General features: G+C 41.2%; 1 protein-coding gene across 4 annotated transcripts in view; it reads right to left on the reverse strand.

Annotated features, from left to right (window-relative positions):
- The window catches only part of GRIN2D (glutamate ionotropic receptor NMDA type subunit 2D), a 982,184-nt gene that overhangs the window by 313,410 nt on the left and 652,452 nt on the right, over positions 1–16,322 (reverse strand). For all 4 annotated transcript variants that reach the window (XM_068241305.1, XM_068241308.1, XM_068241304.1 and 1 more), the window contains one exon: positions 13,743–13,911. In XM_068241305.1, the coding sequence (XP_068097406.1) occupies positions 13,743–13,911 (169 nt within the window). The remainder of the gene's footprint in view (positions 1–13,742; positions 13,912–16,322) is intronic.

Consider the following 16,322-nt stretch of genomic DNA (forward strand, 5'->3'; position numbering starts at 1 on the left):
ACAGACCGGGACTTCAGCGATGGAGGAGGAGGGTGCCAATCGCGGCCGCCGCAGGAGACAGCCCTCGGGTGAGTAGTGTAGGGCTGGATACCGGGGAGGATAGGAGATCAGGAGGGGGGGGGGGTACGGGGGGATGCACGTGGGATCCGGAGGGAGGAAGAGGGAAGAGCCACCCCCAGCCAGCCCGCACAGAAGGGGACCCCCCCACACACAGAAGGGGGAGTCCCCGAACAGCCCGCATAGAAGGGGGATCTCCCCCCCCTGCGCAGAAGGGAGACACCCGGCCACCAGCCCACATAGAAGGGGGATCTCCCCCCCTGCACAGAAGGGAGACACCCGGCCACCAGCCCGCATAGGAGGGGGATCTCCCCCCCCCCTTCGCAGAAGGGAGACACCCGGCCACCAGCCCGCATAGAAGGGGGATCTCCCCCCCTGCACAGAAGGGAGACATCAGGCCACCAGCCCGCATAGAAGGGGGATCTCCCCCCCTGCACAGAAGGGAGACACCCGGCCACCCCCTCCGCACAGAAGGGGGAATCCCTGCCCGCACGCACTTTCTCTGCCCGCTGGCTGCACAGGGATTCCCCAGAGTGGCTGGATGCTAGTTCTGCACGCTGGGGGTAGCACAGATCGCTACCCACAGCGTGCTGACAGGCATCCAGCCACTCTGGGGAATCCCTCTGATGAGGGAAAAGTGGAGCCGGCGGTGCAGAGAAACAGGAAATCTCCCTGGCAGTATTGACGAGCCCAGCTCGTCATTACCACTTTCAGCATGTTTCTGCTGGACGAGCCAGGCTCGTCATTACCTCCAGGGTGGTTAAAATGATATCCATCTTTCCATAGTTACTTGTATTACACAGGACGACACTTTCCCCAGTGTCAGCAGCTCCATTCAGCAGAAAAAGTCGGCCTGTGTAATACAAGTAACTATGGAAAGATGGATATCATTTTAAAGCTCTCTTTCTCCTCTTTCTGGCGACACCTAAATCGTTGCCCTACGCCTTTTAGTTTTCTTTATTTTCGCGATTGAAATTGCGGCCGCGGCAATTTCAATCGTGAAAATAGCGAAAACTAAAATGCGTAGGGTGACGATTTACATATCATTGGAAAGAGGAGAAAGAGAGCTTTAAAATGATATGCATCTTTCCATAGTTTCTGCACTGCTTGGAGTCCCTTTAAATGCATTTAGTGAAAATTAATTTTCACATGCATGCCCATACATTTTTGCAAATATACTCATTTACGCAAAAATGTGTTCAAACCACTTTCGTGAATTCCGTGAATACAATTTTGCGTAACTTTTGAAAATTACTCAAAATCAAGATTAAATGCAAAATTGAATTGATGATCAAGATCATAGTTGTGGAAAGTACGCAACATTTAAGAAAGGTCAAATTATCAATTACAATCAACACTAACGGTTTGCATGCATTAGAATATAATACATGACCCCCATATTCCATGTTATAAGTCACTTCAAAGTCCCTTTTAAAGAAGGTTCTCTGCCTGCACTGAAATAACGACTAACCAGCAAGCTCATGGTGACCCAGAACTCATTGGAGTGTGTAAGGGACTACAATGGTCCTAAAAGCCCCCTTACTAAGATGTTAAGAAAAACAAAAGTTTGCTTTCTTAAAACAGAAAGAATTTGCGATAATTCAGGTTGGAGTGAGCTTGAGATGTCTCCCAGGCACCACTGCTGAATATATGCAAATTAACCATTGTACCCTTATAAGCTAAACACACCTCCAGAACCGCTGGAATGCAATAATGTGTCAGCTTGTTAATTTGTACAGAGCCATAATAATCCAACATGCATACAGACTGTTTCGGATTGTTTGATCCTCATCAGTGCATGGCATGTATTAATTTGGCTCTATGCAGTAGGGCTTGTAACACCAAGAGATACAGACTAACCAGCAAGCTCATGGTGACCCAGAACTCATTGGAGTGTGTAAGGGACTACAATGGTCCTAAAAGCCCCCTTACTAACAATGGTTAATTTGCATATATTCAGCAGTGATGCCCTGGAGACATCTCAAGCTCACTCCAACCTGAATTATCGCAAATTCTTTCTGTTTTAAGAAAGCAAACTTTTGTTTTTCTGCACTGAAATAAGGGATACCATTATGCCAATCTCACCACCAAAAAGTACTGGGGGTGGAGGTGCCCAAAATAGGTAATATAATTAAACAAAAAAATATATGGTGGCGGAAAGATGTCTTTACCACTCCAGATGGAAGAGCCCACACCATAGGGTTAATGTAAAGAGATTAAATTATTTATTCAGCACAATTAAAAGAACAACGTGTTTCATGGGTCTCAGCCCGCTTCTTCAGGTCAATACAAGTGCCTTTAAATTATGGCCACAAGCATGGACGCCAGAAAAATTCACCACGAAAAAGAAAGCAGAAAAATAATTCTCAACATATTTAAAGCCAGATGTTATTGTTCCACATAATTATGCCCTTGAGTCTTGATGGAATACTCTACATTCTTATGTTTTCAAAAACAAAAGAATCTAAGAAATCTTGTGAAGTAAGATGTGCATTATACCACCCTCTACCACTGCATGTCTTATTCTGTATGCAGACATAAATTTAATTCCTACACAGATCAGAACCGAGAGCCATACGCAAGAGAATATAAATAAAACAATACGTGTAATAGGTGTGTCTGACTAGGGAGCGTAAATCAGACAAGCTTATCTACATCTCTCAATGTGACAGGGGAATAAAAAAAGAAATTTAAATGACCTCGGGAAATGTTCTTACAGGAAAAAAAAAGAAGACACACACTAGCTTTAAATAGCAACAAACATAAAATCAAAGCCTGTCCGCTTTCATGGCAACGAAAGTTCCAAAAGTGACGGCGTTAAAGTTCAGGCTGATGTGATAGAAAGCGACAGCAGAAAGCCAAATGCATAAAGTTGTCTGTGGGTTTGAAAACTCCCCGGCCCCGGAGTCACAAGTAGAGTTAATTGAAAGGACTGAAAAGGTCACTGGGAATGGGTAAAAAAAAACACAGACAGAACAGCAGACCATATAAAGCATATCTCCTGTGTCATGTGTCATTGCGGGAACATCCCCCACTGCATTGTTCAGTGGAATATTCCACTAATTCCTATCATCACTGGAGCTCCAGTTTCAATGACCGAATGGAAAATAACGTCATGGAGGGGGAGAAGATTTTTTTTTTTTTTTACAAGATTATGCATGGTGATTTCTCTGCTGTCATAGACAGGGCTGTCTGTAGGTGAAGGTGACTCCAGCAATTTGAATAGGTTACAGCGGAAGAATCTAACAATGTGTAGTGTATTACCATGCATTGTAATGACATGCTCAAGTCATTTCTAGGTTAAGACGTTCTTATTCCACAAAGAATTTTACATTGTCATATTAAAGAGGAACTACAGGCAAACAGTCAGCTAATAACACTTATATATGATCTATCGCAGTGGCGTAACTAAAATGTATGGAGACCCCAAGAAAAACTTTGAAGGGGCCCTCCCATTGTTCACACCCCATCCCTTGCCTCCCCTTGGCACCCTTCACAGCCTTTGGGCCCGTCATGATCTTCACATCCATAACAAGTGCAGCTACAAAACATCTAGTCACGCCCCTGATTTATCATATATGTCAGATTAGATTAGTCATTTTGTTCAGTTAGTCACGATCCTGACAACCTTGTCCTACCCAGTAGTGTAGCTTAGGAGCTCTGGGCTCCAGTGCAAGTTTTACATTGCCCCCTCCCCCCCCCCCCCCCCCCCCTCAATTGATATGGAGCACCAAAGCCGGCCAAGGACAGCTGCCATGTCAGAGAGGTGTAAGCTGGGAAGGAGAACAATCTATTAATGGCTATAACTAATCAAAGCACATATAGAGGTGACCATTACCAGCTTAGCATCCAATAAAGAGCCAATAAAGTTGTTGAAGGAGGACCCTCTACTGGGGTCCTCTATTCCAGGGGCTCATGTGACGTCAAGTATTAAATGGCAATCTCACCAGAGGGATTGAGGACCTTCAAGGTCTGGAAGAAGAATGGCTGCCAGCATCTGGATCCTGGGGGAGGTGAGGTACAAATCTGCATATACCTCCTGGCAGCTACCCCAAGTCAGGCTCGGGGTTACCACACTAATTTGTGAATTTCTGGACGGAGCCTGACTGGGGGTTACTGCTAAGGAGGTTAAATTAATGGACTAGCTGCTGGGAAGGGGGGGTTAAGCCGCTGTATAGCCACTCATTGGGAGCAGTAGTGCATCAGAGTTTGGCTACATTGTTTCCTTGCTCCTTTATTGTATAGATGTGGTCCACAGTCTCAAAACAAGAGTTGGCAATTACAAGTACATGACAAATGGAGGTTCAAAGAGTCCTTAAGTAAAGTTTATTTAAGGGACTTTTGAAGTTAGAATGAAAAAAGTAGCCATTGGTAGAAGCAGAAAAATGTAGGTTAAAGGGAAATCTAGGTAAAATCTAGTTCTATACTGTATGTGTAACCATAAATAAAAATATTTGCTATACCTTTTATTGTCTTTTACCTTAATTTTCTAGCAGAAGTTGCCGAAAAAAAATCTGCATGATTGCACCTCCTGTGTTAGAATGACAATGGGCATGAGCTACTGTAAGCCTGCTCTTTCATTCTTATGATCAGGTTTTCCACCATTATAGTTTTACTAATAATACATGCTGCCATAATTAAAACCCCCATACATTTTAAAAAGGTTCAGACCCTAAAGTAACAATTAATGCTCTTTTATTCTTATGATCAGGAAAAATAAAAAAAAAATGGAAAAAAATAATTATTTCTCAGTTTTCCACCATTATAGTTTTACTAATAATACATGCTACCGTAATTAAAACCCCCATACATTTTAAAAAAGTTCAGTCCCTAAAGTAACAATTAATGCATTAAAAAAAATTATATATATATATATATATATATATATATATATATACACATATATACATTATATTTATACAAAAACATTTGGGGGTAACTATTGGGGAGTTTGAGAAATTACGCTTAAATTTAAAAAAATGTCTTTTACTAAAAAAAAAAAAATGTTTGTAGATGTAATTTTACTATTTGACCACAAGATGTCCTCACGCATAACTTTACTATATTACTATGCAAACAGGAAGTAATGCATGGTATGTAATGATGTGTCAAGTATGTGAAACTTGACAAAGGCCGTTCTAGGACAAAACAACAGTCTGACGTTGCTTTTTTATGATGCAATAAAGCATTAAAGCTATAATACTCTGCTGTGGTGACGGTCCTTGAAGGTTTTTTGATGGATGTAACCCCTTGTTACAGGGGTGGGACCGTGGCACACTCTTGTTCTTTTGAGGCAGAGATTGGTGCTCCTGGACTGATGGATTACTGGTATGTAAGGACGAGCTCAAATTTCACATTGTAGTAATTGCGCACCAAAATTCACAGTTAAGATGTAAAATTGTATTGCAAAATTTCAAACTACAGCAAAAATACTTTCGCACATTATCATAAATAGAATGCATAACGTCACATTGGCTCATAACTTCAGGAAATATTCATCTATGTGAACATGCCCATTGACTTAAATTCATTCGGTGAAAATTAATTTTGACATACATGTCCATAAATTTTAGCAGATATACTCATTTAGTAGCTGGATAGTGTACTGGTTAAGGCCTCTACCTCTGACACAGGTGAAAAAGGTTTGAATCTCAGCTATTCCAGCACCTATTCAGTAAGGAGACCTTGGCCAAGCCTTCCCAACACTGCTACTGCTTGCTGAGTGCACCCTAGTGGCTGAAGCTCTGGCGGTTTGAGTCTACCAGGAGAAAGGTGTAATATATATGTTCTGTGTCTCGTCTTGTAATTTATGTGAAAATGTGTTCAAAATTAATTTTGCGTAACTTTACAAGATTTCATGCAATATTGTAATTGCGGAAATTACACAAAATTTCATGAAGGTAAAATGATCCATTATGATCAGCACTAGAAGTATGCACATGTTAGGGTATATGACCCCATAGTCCATGTTCCAAGTCTCTTCAAGGTCCCTTTTAAAGAAATGATAACATGAATCTGCCCCCATGTCCTTTAATGACGAATTAACGCTGTGTTTTTGGACTAGTGCTCAAAGGGAAGATATGTAATTGCCTTCTTTTAAAGCAAACCTGAAGCGAAAATAAACTTATGAGATAATGAATTGTATGTGTAGTACAGCTAAGAAATAGAACATAATTAGCAAAGAAAACAGCCTCATGTTGTTTTCCAGCACAGGAAGAGTTAAAAACAGTTGTTATCTATGGAAAATAGCTTCTGTAAGATATTGGACCCACTGGGTTGAATACAGTCCTGTCTTCTGAAACACTTAAAACAGCAAAGAAAAAGTGTGAAACAGCTTGAGATAAGGTTTTACTGCAGGGAAGTTTAAAGAGTCATTACTTCTGCTTTGTGTTATAGCTTAAAGAGTTTCTCACTGTTGCATTATATATGATGTATGATGCAATGTTAGAAAAAAAAGCTATAGAACTGAAAATAAAAAAAACAAGACTAATTTCTTTGCTACTAATGTTCCATTCCTTATCCATACTTCACATGCAATTCATTATATCAGAAGTTTTTTTCACTTCAAGCATGCTTTAACCAGTTGCCGACTGCCCAACGTGGATAGGCGGTGGCAGAGAGGATCTTTTGTTTCTCAGCGCAGCCATATGGTGTCACCTCACAAGGAGCAAGATTAGACGGGACTCGGGAGCTCACGCTCACACGGCTGATCAGCGCTGGCATGCTGGTTTCCATATATATAGATAGATAGATAGATAGATAGATAGATAGATAGATAGATAGAGCTGGCATCTTGCACAGCGCTGAACAGAGGAAAGCCTTGTCACTTAATTATCCCTCGGAGGGGCTCACAATCGAACCCCTGCCATAGACATACAGTATGTCTATGTTTGTGTAGAGTAGTGTATGGAATGTAGTCTAGGGCCAGTTTAGGGGAAGGGAGGAAAATAAAAAATAGGTTTTTTTGGCTAAATTTAGCTCTTTTTTCTTAATAAAACAAAAAATAAAAATAGCAGCCGCAATCAAATACAACCAAAAGATATCTCTATTTGTGGGAAGAAACAGGGGTAACATTGATTTGGATGCTAAGTTGTATGACCAAGCAATACATCGTTAAAGTTGCCAAGTGGTCACTAGTGGCGTATAAACCTCTGGTCCTCAAGTGGTTGAGGAGGCACTGCTTTACTTAAAAAAAAGAAAAAGAAAAATATATATATATATATATATATATATATATATATATATATATATATATATATATATATATATATATATATATATATATATATATATATATATATATATATTGCAACCCTTCCTAATCTCTGTACATCCTCAACATTTCTACAGTTCTATAGAGTTACACTGCACATCAGCAGCATTTTCTTGTGAGGAGCAGGTGACCAAAGCTGATATGATTTGTATGATTTTTTTATGTGGCAGGTCACATCATAGCTAATTGGAACATTTGGTTCCTTGGCTTGAGCAGAATATTTGATTCCAATTATCTTGTTTCTTCTTCAGGACCTTAGAAGTTTCAAGAAGTTCACAGCTGGACAGCGACATCATTTTTTTGTCGACTGCTACATCATTTTTCAGTCATTGATCTCCATTATTTAAACTGTTTCATAGAGAAATGTGTGGGGTTTATGTATAAAACTAGATGGGTTGAATGGACTGTCTGCTACGCCATTACCCGGATATACAGTACCTGGTTATACTAAGACTAGATCGCTTCTCATCATTGGACTATGCAGCAATGAGAAGAATATTGCGAATCACCAGTAATGCTTTTGCAGGTAATCATATCCAGCCTGGATGGGTATTGTATGCATCTCCAGTTTTGATTTTTCAAGCTGCTGAACTGTAGTGGTCTTCGTAATGAGTCAATTACGCAAAATTTTGTGTAATTTTTCACATTTACACATTGCGTAATTGTGATTACACTATGCACAGCATACATTTGGGAATCGTTATTATGCCTGTAATTACAAAATTACGCGAAATTTTATGCGTAAACGCTTAAAACAATTTTCATCAATTTGACAGTGTACTGTGCATGTGCAGCGGTTACATAAATATTCAATGCAAAAAATGCGGTCGTATACGAAAATCTATTCACATCAATTTGACAGTGTATTGTGCATGTGCAGCTATTAGTTAAATATTTAATGCGAACAAAAAAATTGCATGGGCTCATAATTAACGCAAACAAAATTTTGCATGAATTATGCTAACATGCGTCATTGCGGTTAGCGATTACGTTTCCTTGCACATTTTTTACGAGTAATCCGCAAATTTTGCATAACAATTACGATGCATAATTGCGAATTATGATGCATAATTACCCATAGGTGTAATTTCTGCCCATCACTAATAAGCTGTTTGCTATTTGCATGCGCTGGCTGTTGTTATCGTGTTGCTTGGCTTGCATGGGATTTCTTGCAATCAGCTCTACTGATTGCAAGAAATCCTACTAAACTGACTGCTGCCATTCATCTAATTCCCGATGCATATCATGTGATCAAGAGCAGGAGGATGGCAGGATGGAGTGAGTGGCTTCCACGAAAAAAAGGTAAACCTATGCAACGTGGATCAGGTAAATACTACAGCTCGCACTGTGCTACTCTGCAACATGCGGCAGGTGCAGAGAGAAGAATTTAGGGAAACAGGATTAAGGAGGAGTTTTTAAATGCCCACCACAGGCACATGTGGGAAGGGGGGGGGGGGAGGGTGTTGGCTGGGAGAATGTTTAAATGTCCAAACTTTGGGTCAAGGAGGAAAGTGTCTAGTTGGCTATAAGTGCAATGGGGGTGGGGTATCAGAATTATTAGCTGTCAAAACTTGTGGGGCAGGGTGAGAGAGGGGAATCTTTAGCTGGCAACAGTTATCTTGGGAGGTGTGTGTGTGTGTGTGTGTGTGTGGAGGGGAGGGTAAGTTAGCCACATTTGTGGGGTGGGAGGGGAGAGTGTTTAGCTGGTCACACTTGTATTGGGAGGGGTAGAGCATTTGGGGTAAAGCTGTCTTATCTTCTGGAGAGGGAGGATTGGATCGTAGGGAGATACTATTTTGCTATTTTGCTGGGGGGCCCTGGGTTCAAAACCCTTAGTTCCCCTTTAGTTTATACAGCACTCCGGTAACCAATCAACTTATACTTTCTATTTTGTTTAACAGCATTTACAACACTGAACGAACACTGCACATTGCAGACCACCCTTTGTCTTATTCACTGAACACCCAAGTATAAAATTCACTGAGCTAGTCAATGCCAATTAACTTTAAAATATACATAGTAAAAAAAAAAAAAAAAACCTTTAAATAACAATTGTTGCTATTGGCAAGGTCATGGAATCTTTTCATTGCCAAGTTATGCATTATTCACCATCAAAAGATATGAGTAAGGGCACCATGTTTCGCTTTAGTAAAAATACAATACAGAGGAAGAAGATGTAATGAAACCTTAATTGAGCCACTTGATTGACAAGTCGCCTGGCGTCAGGCCGGATGGTCAGCAGCTGGATGGCTCGGAAATTATTTCTAGAAATATTTTTCATTGAAATTCCCTGCAGGAAAAAGGCAGTGTGGCGATGCACCGGCTGCATTCTATTTACCAGCTACAATCGCACCTAATTATTCCGCTTTATACATGTGCTGGATGCAGATCAAATTTACAAGCCTGAGCTTACCCATCTGAAAACGGACGGTCAGATTTACATAAAGCCTTCATATGCAATATACTGCAGGGGCCGGCGATTGTAATGCAGATCAAAGGTGTGTGTCTGCGTATCCCCTGTGAACAGCCGGAGAACCATTATGAATTCTGCATGCAGCAATGGCTCAGTGTTAATGTGCATTATGAATACACTTTCCCATTATTAGAAACACTTCGGAACTGGATAGTTAAAAATGGGCTGCCTGCAGGAATAATGAGCTTCGTTATTACAGATGCAAGACGATTAACCTATTCGCTTCCCAATTAAAGCATTTTAATTGTATTACCTATAATGAGATATATCAAATAGGAGTCCTGCATTCCCCTAAATACTCTTGCTTTTTTGGAGCAAACTGTTCAGACTTATTGTTTTGCACCTCATCAAATTCCAGAAATAACGGCTGTTATGGTCGTGAAAAAGAACGTTTCTTTCCACTATCCAGTTGTTTTAGGATGTCTGCCACACAGGACAGGAGTCAATTTTGGCTCAAACTTCCTAAATATTATATTAAGCATATCGAGGAATTTTATGCCAAAATTGGCTCCCGTGTTGCATATGTTATTTTCCTGTATGCTATCGGCTTTGTTTTCATATGTTTTATGATGTCATAGGATGGAAATTACCTACTAATCATAGAGAAAGTTGGATAAATACACTTTCCTAACAATCTTTACATTTGTATAGCAATGTTCTCCTGTTTCGCCTGTACACACTGCTGCGCTTTTAAAATCGCATGCGATTTTTAAATCGCAAGCCTTCATGAGAATAGGAAAAGCGCATCACACCAGTGTGTACAGGTCTTCACAATTTTCATTATTTTTCAAAAGACCTTGCGATTAAAAAGCGCGTGCGATTTGAAAAGCGCAGCAGTGTATACAGGCCCTTAGGGAGTTTTGCCCAAGGAATTCTTACTGAACAGGTACTGACCCTAGCCAGGATTCAAACCGTGGTCTCCCAAGTCTAAGTCGGAGCCCTTATTCATTACACTTTCCAGCCACTTTAAAGGACCACTGATTTGGAGGCTACCATATTTATTTCCTTTTAAGCAATACCAGTTGCCTGGCAGCACTGTTGATCCTTTGCCTCTAATATTAATAGACCCTGAACAAGCATACAGCAGATCAGGGGTTTCAGACAAGATTTGCCACATGCATGTTTTCTGATGTTATGCAAACACTACTGCAGCCAAATAGATCAGCAGGGCATCCAGACAACTGGTATTGTTTACAAGTAAATAAATATGTCAGCCTTCCTTTTCTTCTCACTTCAGTTGTCCTTTAATTTTGAGGCATGCGTTACATTTTTTTAAGATTAACATAGATGGGGAGATTGTGAAGCCTGTTTAATGTCCTACTTCTTTATGTCTACTCACTGTTACAGATTAACATTGACAGGGCTGGATTAGTACTCTTTACCGCCCAAGGCCAATGTAACCAGCCGCCCCCTTCAGTACAGGTAGCGAGATGACCCCTCCCTTCTTCCCTCCATTATAGGTAGCCTGATGACCCCTCCCCCTTTCCCTCTAGTATAAGTAGCCTGATGACACCCCCCCCCCCCACTGTAGGTAGCCAGATGACCCCTCCCCCCTTCCCAGTCCCACTAGTATAGGTAGCCTGATGACTCCCTTAATCCCTCCTTTTCCCACCCCCCTTTTCAGTATAGGTAACCAGCTTGCCTACACCGCAGCAGCCATCAGCAGCCAATGGGCAGGGCCTTGCCCTAAATCCAGTCCTGCACATTGCACTGTACAGAGCAAGGAGTAAATCCAGGAACTGCCATTAGAATTGGCATGAGCAAGAAATGCATGGCTATTTTGCCGGTACTTAGGCATGTGAAATAGCATGTGATTAAACCCACTTTATATCTACACACAACATTTGCTTTACTATTATAATAATATATTTACACGTTATTATTACACATTGTTCTAGCAATGCATGCGCTGTGAACATAACACAGTTGCCCTATTTGCGCAATGCATGCTAAATCACTTGTGTAAGTAATGGCAATTTTACTACCAGTTCATTAACCCCCTTGACGGTATGAAAAATACCGCCAGGGGGCAGCGCAGCAGTTTTTTTTAAATTTTTTTTTTAAATCATGTAGCGAGCCCAGGGCTCGCTACATGATAGCCGCTGCTCAGCGGCATCCCCCCAGCCCCGCCGATCGCCTCCGGCGATAGGCGATCAGGAAATCCCGTTCAAAGAATGGCGACGGGGCGGGATGACGTCACCGACGTCAGCGACGTCGGGACGTCATTGGGAGACCCGATCCACCCCTTGGCGCTGCCTGGCACTGATTGGCCAGGCAGCGCAGGGGTCTGGGGGGGGGGGCCGTGCGCCGCACCGGATAGCGGCGATCGGGCGCGCGGTGGCGGCAATCAGGGTGCTGGCGCAGCTAGCAAAGTGCTAGCTGCGTCCAGCAAAAAAAAAATTATTTAAATCGGCCCAGCAGGGCCTGAGCGGCACCCTCTGGCGGCTTACCCCGTGTCATACACGGGGTTACCGCTAAGGAGGTTAACATACCCCCCTAAGAAGTAATCATGGGTACATAGAAATACAGACATTGGTACACAGTAAGGAGTAAGTAGACCATGTATTGTCTATGGATTACATTCATACACAATGTAAATGTCACAGCGACTAATATATTGTGCCTAACGAAATGTACAGAAAGTTAAAAGAAACACCAGGCAGAGAGCCCTGTCCTTGCCTGCTTATAATCTAAAGGAATGGGGAGGAAAAAAGTATGGAAGGAGCAATACCTAAGGCGTGTATCTGGAGGTCATGTGTTTTTAAACCATATTCTGCAAGACAAAGACCTTGGTCAGTGGCTTAAGGGGAAGGCCTAGATTAGTTTGTATACTTGTCTGAAAAGGTGAGTTTTAATGGTAAGGCCTGCTTCACATTAGCCTTAAAAACAATCTATTTAGCAGAGCTAAACAGACCGCATCCTAACAGCGGTGAATAGATTGTATGTTAATCAATAGGATCCATTGACATTGCTCCTTTAGAATGGATCCGTTCGCCTCATTCCGCCGAATGGACTGCAGATTTGGGTCAGCAGCAATTTTTCCGGATCAACCCGTCCGTCGCATTGACCGTGCGCTTACGGAATGTGGGATCATGGATGGAAAAATGATGCCTTTTAAAAACTGATCCATTCCATGGATCAGTTTTTAGTTTACATGGATTAGTTTTTCATCCATGCAAGTGTGAACTGGGCCTAAGGGGTTACAAAGTGACAGATGTTACTTCTCAACTGGTCAAAAGACTCTATACAGTCAGGTAGGCACTTGGACATTCCATACAATATAACTAACCTCTAAACTTGCCAGAAAAATGTCAACAGTATTATGATTCCAAGAAGAGATAGGCAGCACCTACCAATCTTGACATGCCCAAGTCATTGTCCCTTGACCCTGGACAATGTTGTAATGGTAGAGAAGGAAGGCCCAGCCCTTCTTCGAATATACTTGAATATATAGCTTTCATAAAAAGTTAGCAGAGCATCATTGCATCAGATGTATAGACATACTCGTCATGATGTTAAGGTTGTGACGTTTCGAGAGGTGTCTCTCTTTTTCAAGCTTTAGGCTTGTCAGGTTTGAAAAAGAGAGGAGCCACCTCTTGGAATGTTCCAACTGTAACATAGCCTGTACCATAGCTATAAGGGTACTAGTAGTACCATTGCCTTAAAGGCCTTTGGTGCCTGCCTATACCTTGTACATTAAGGACTGGGTGTGGCCGAAAGTCAGGCAGACACATTAATCTTCTGTTCAAGTGAGGATGCACCACACAGAGTGAAGATTGCGGAGATAGATTGGGGCATAGGGACTGATTTCAAGGTGGTGGATCTGCTGGTCCTTATAGATCGCTAGTTTATTGTAATGCCTTTAACATACATCTTAGCTTACCACCTAATAGTAATATAAACAGTGTGAAATCTAAATACTGATATGTGTTCAATTACCTCTCCAATCATTCCATTCCATACCCCTTCAATCTTCTTCCCATGCTTGCCATTGGTCACCAGATAGAGGTCGTAGGTAAAGCCAATGGTCTTCGCAAGACGTTTTAGAATATCAATGCAGAATCCCTTACAGCACTGCTTGATAAATACAATGGGGTCTGTCATATGACTGCAGAGAAAAGAGAGAAAACAAATTGTAAGGATGTACCACCAATATATACACACTTTTAAATAAAAACATCTTTTAGGACCTGTGTATTCAAATATCAGCACATACAAACCATATTTGAAATGTACTGGTGTGTTTATGCCATGGTTGCCTTGCAGTGTTCAGGAGAATGCAATAATGGGGTTGATTCATCATTGAGCATAGTTAAAAACAATTAGCGGCCATTATGCATGCTACGCTCGCTCCTTAAAAAGGAACTATTAGCAATAACATGCCCCCCAAAGAAAACACATATGTAAGTAGATACATACTTCCTCTACTTACATAACAGATGTATTGCACGGTCCTCGGTTTCCTTCCATATCCTTTTATATTAGAAATATGGGGTCATTCTCTTCATGGCAGGGGCCATCTTGCTTCCTCCAGTATATTCTGCCCCCCCCCCCCCCCCCCCGCCTCCCCGCATTTATTCTTAGCACAGCGGGGAGGAAAAATGCAGCTGGCAAAGACTCACCTAATAATAGATCCAAGCGCTGCAGTTCCCCTCTATACTCTCTGCACTACCACCAGCGGCAGTGCAGAGAGTATAGGGGGGAACTGCAGTGCCTGGAAACAGTATTCCTGGAGTCTGTGCGCCGCCTTTATCCTTCCCCAAAGATCTGTGCGGGGAAGAAGGAGAATGCGGCGGCGGCGGGCGGCAGAAGGGCAGAGGGGGGGTGCGGACATCACACTGGAGGAGGGGGGCAGAGGACAGTGACAGGAGATAGCCTCTGCCCCCCCTCCATGCGCTCTTACAGCGGCTACAACCACTGCAGACCAGGGGAGATCAGGCGGCAAATTGCAGAGCAGAGAGGTGAGTGACAGAGGCTTTAGCCAATCAGCCTGCCTGTCATTTCTGTTCTGCGGCCTTGCGTCCTGCAGGCATGGGGAGAGAAAAACCTCTTAGAAAAAAAGTAAGAATGATTTTAACTAGTTGCATTGCCTTATTAGCATCCTTTTTGTCTATGTAATAGACTAATATAGAAAATTGATTTCACATATAATGCCTAACAGTTACTCTTTGAAGCGTAGCGTGCCTTATGCGCGTTTCTTCCTTAGAAACACACGCTCCTTTAAATGGCGGCTCCTGTGAAGTATTGCGACCGTTTATAGTAACTATGTTGATTAACATAGTGGCCACGCTAGTGAAGTATTACGGTCGAGATGCTTCACAGCAGCGGCCGGTATTTATAGGAGCGCGTGTAACTAAGTAAGGAACGCTATGCTGCAAGGAACGAGTGTAGCGTGCATAGTGGCCAATGTCTCAACTGTTGTAAAACCATAGCCCATATGCAATTAACTTTTCTTTCTGTGTTTTCGCCTAGGTTATGGGTTCATACCTTGTCAGTAAAATGTAACTTAAACCACCACCAAGCAATAAACGCGAAATCATTTTGATAGTACTTTTTCAACTACTTTGGAGTACTTTTTCAAATGCAATGGCCTGAATTCACTGAGCTTTATCAAACCCTTTATCGAATGTTTGATAATTTACCTTATGGCTAAAATCTATTTTTGAATTCACCAAGGTGTTATAGATTTGTTGAACGTTTTATCGATAAAACATTCGATAAATCTATAACACCTTAGTGAATTCAAAATTAGATTTTACTTATGAGGTAAATTATCAAATGTTCGATAAAGTGTTTGAAAAAGCTTAGTGAATTGAGGCCAATGTGCTGAAAAAGTTGTTTTAAAGAGAAGATGCAAAATTATCTCCTTGGAGAAAACGCAGTAGAAAAAGTTATTGCATACTGTGGCCCATATGCAATTTCATTTTTGTCCTGAGTTTTCTCTTAGGTGATATTTTTAAACTTCTCGATACAATGCCTTTTAAGCCGCCAAAAAGCAAACATACCACTTAAAATAAATTTTATAGTACTGTTTCACCTACTTTTTAGTACTTTTTTCATTTCAAAGTGCTGAAAAGGTAATTTAAAAAGAAGTTGAAGAATTCTCTCCTAGGAGAAAACTCAGGAGAAAGTTAATTGCATATGGGTCTGTATGTCCCTTATACAATTAACATTTCTCCTGAGTGTCTCCCAGGAATTTTTATCTTATCTAAAAAGTTGATTTTCAGTTCTTAGCAATTGAAAAGTACTAAAAAGAAAGTATATCAAACTTATTTTTAATAACTTTTTGTTTGGTGGGACCTTAAAAAATAATATTATTTATAAGGTTTAAAAATGTCTCTTTGTAGAAAACTCAGAAGAAAAGTTAATAGGATATGTGCCCATGGCCCTTATATAACTAATTTTTTCTTCAAAGTAATATTTTCACACCATATTAATAAACTGCCCCACCTTATTAATTAAAAAAAAAGCAATCAGCAAGCAAGAAAATACTCAATTATTTTGACAGTACTTTTTGGT

The sequence above is a fragment of the Hyperolius riggenbachi genome, chromosome 6 (assembly GCF_040937935.1).
Source record: "Hyperolius riggenbachi isolate aHypRig1 chromosome 6, aHypRig1.pri, whole genome shotgun sequence".
In the NCBI taxonomy this organism is placed as follows: Eukaryota; Metazoa; Chordata; class Amphibia; order Anura; family Hyperoliidae; genus Hyperolius; species Hyperolius riggenbachi.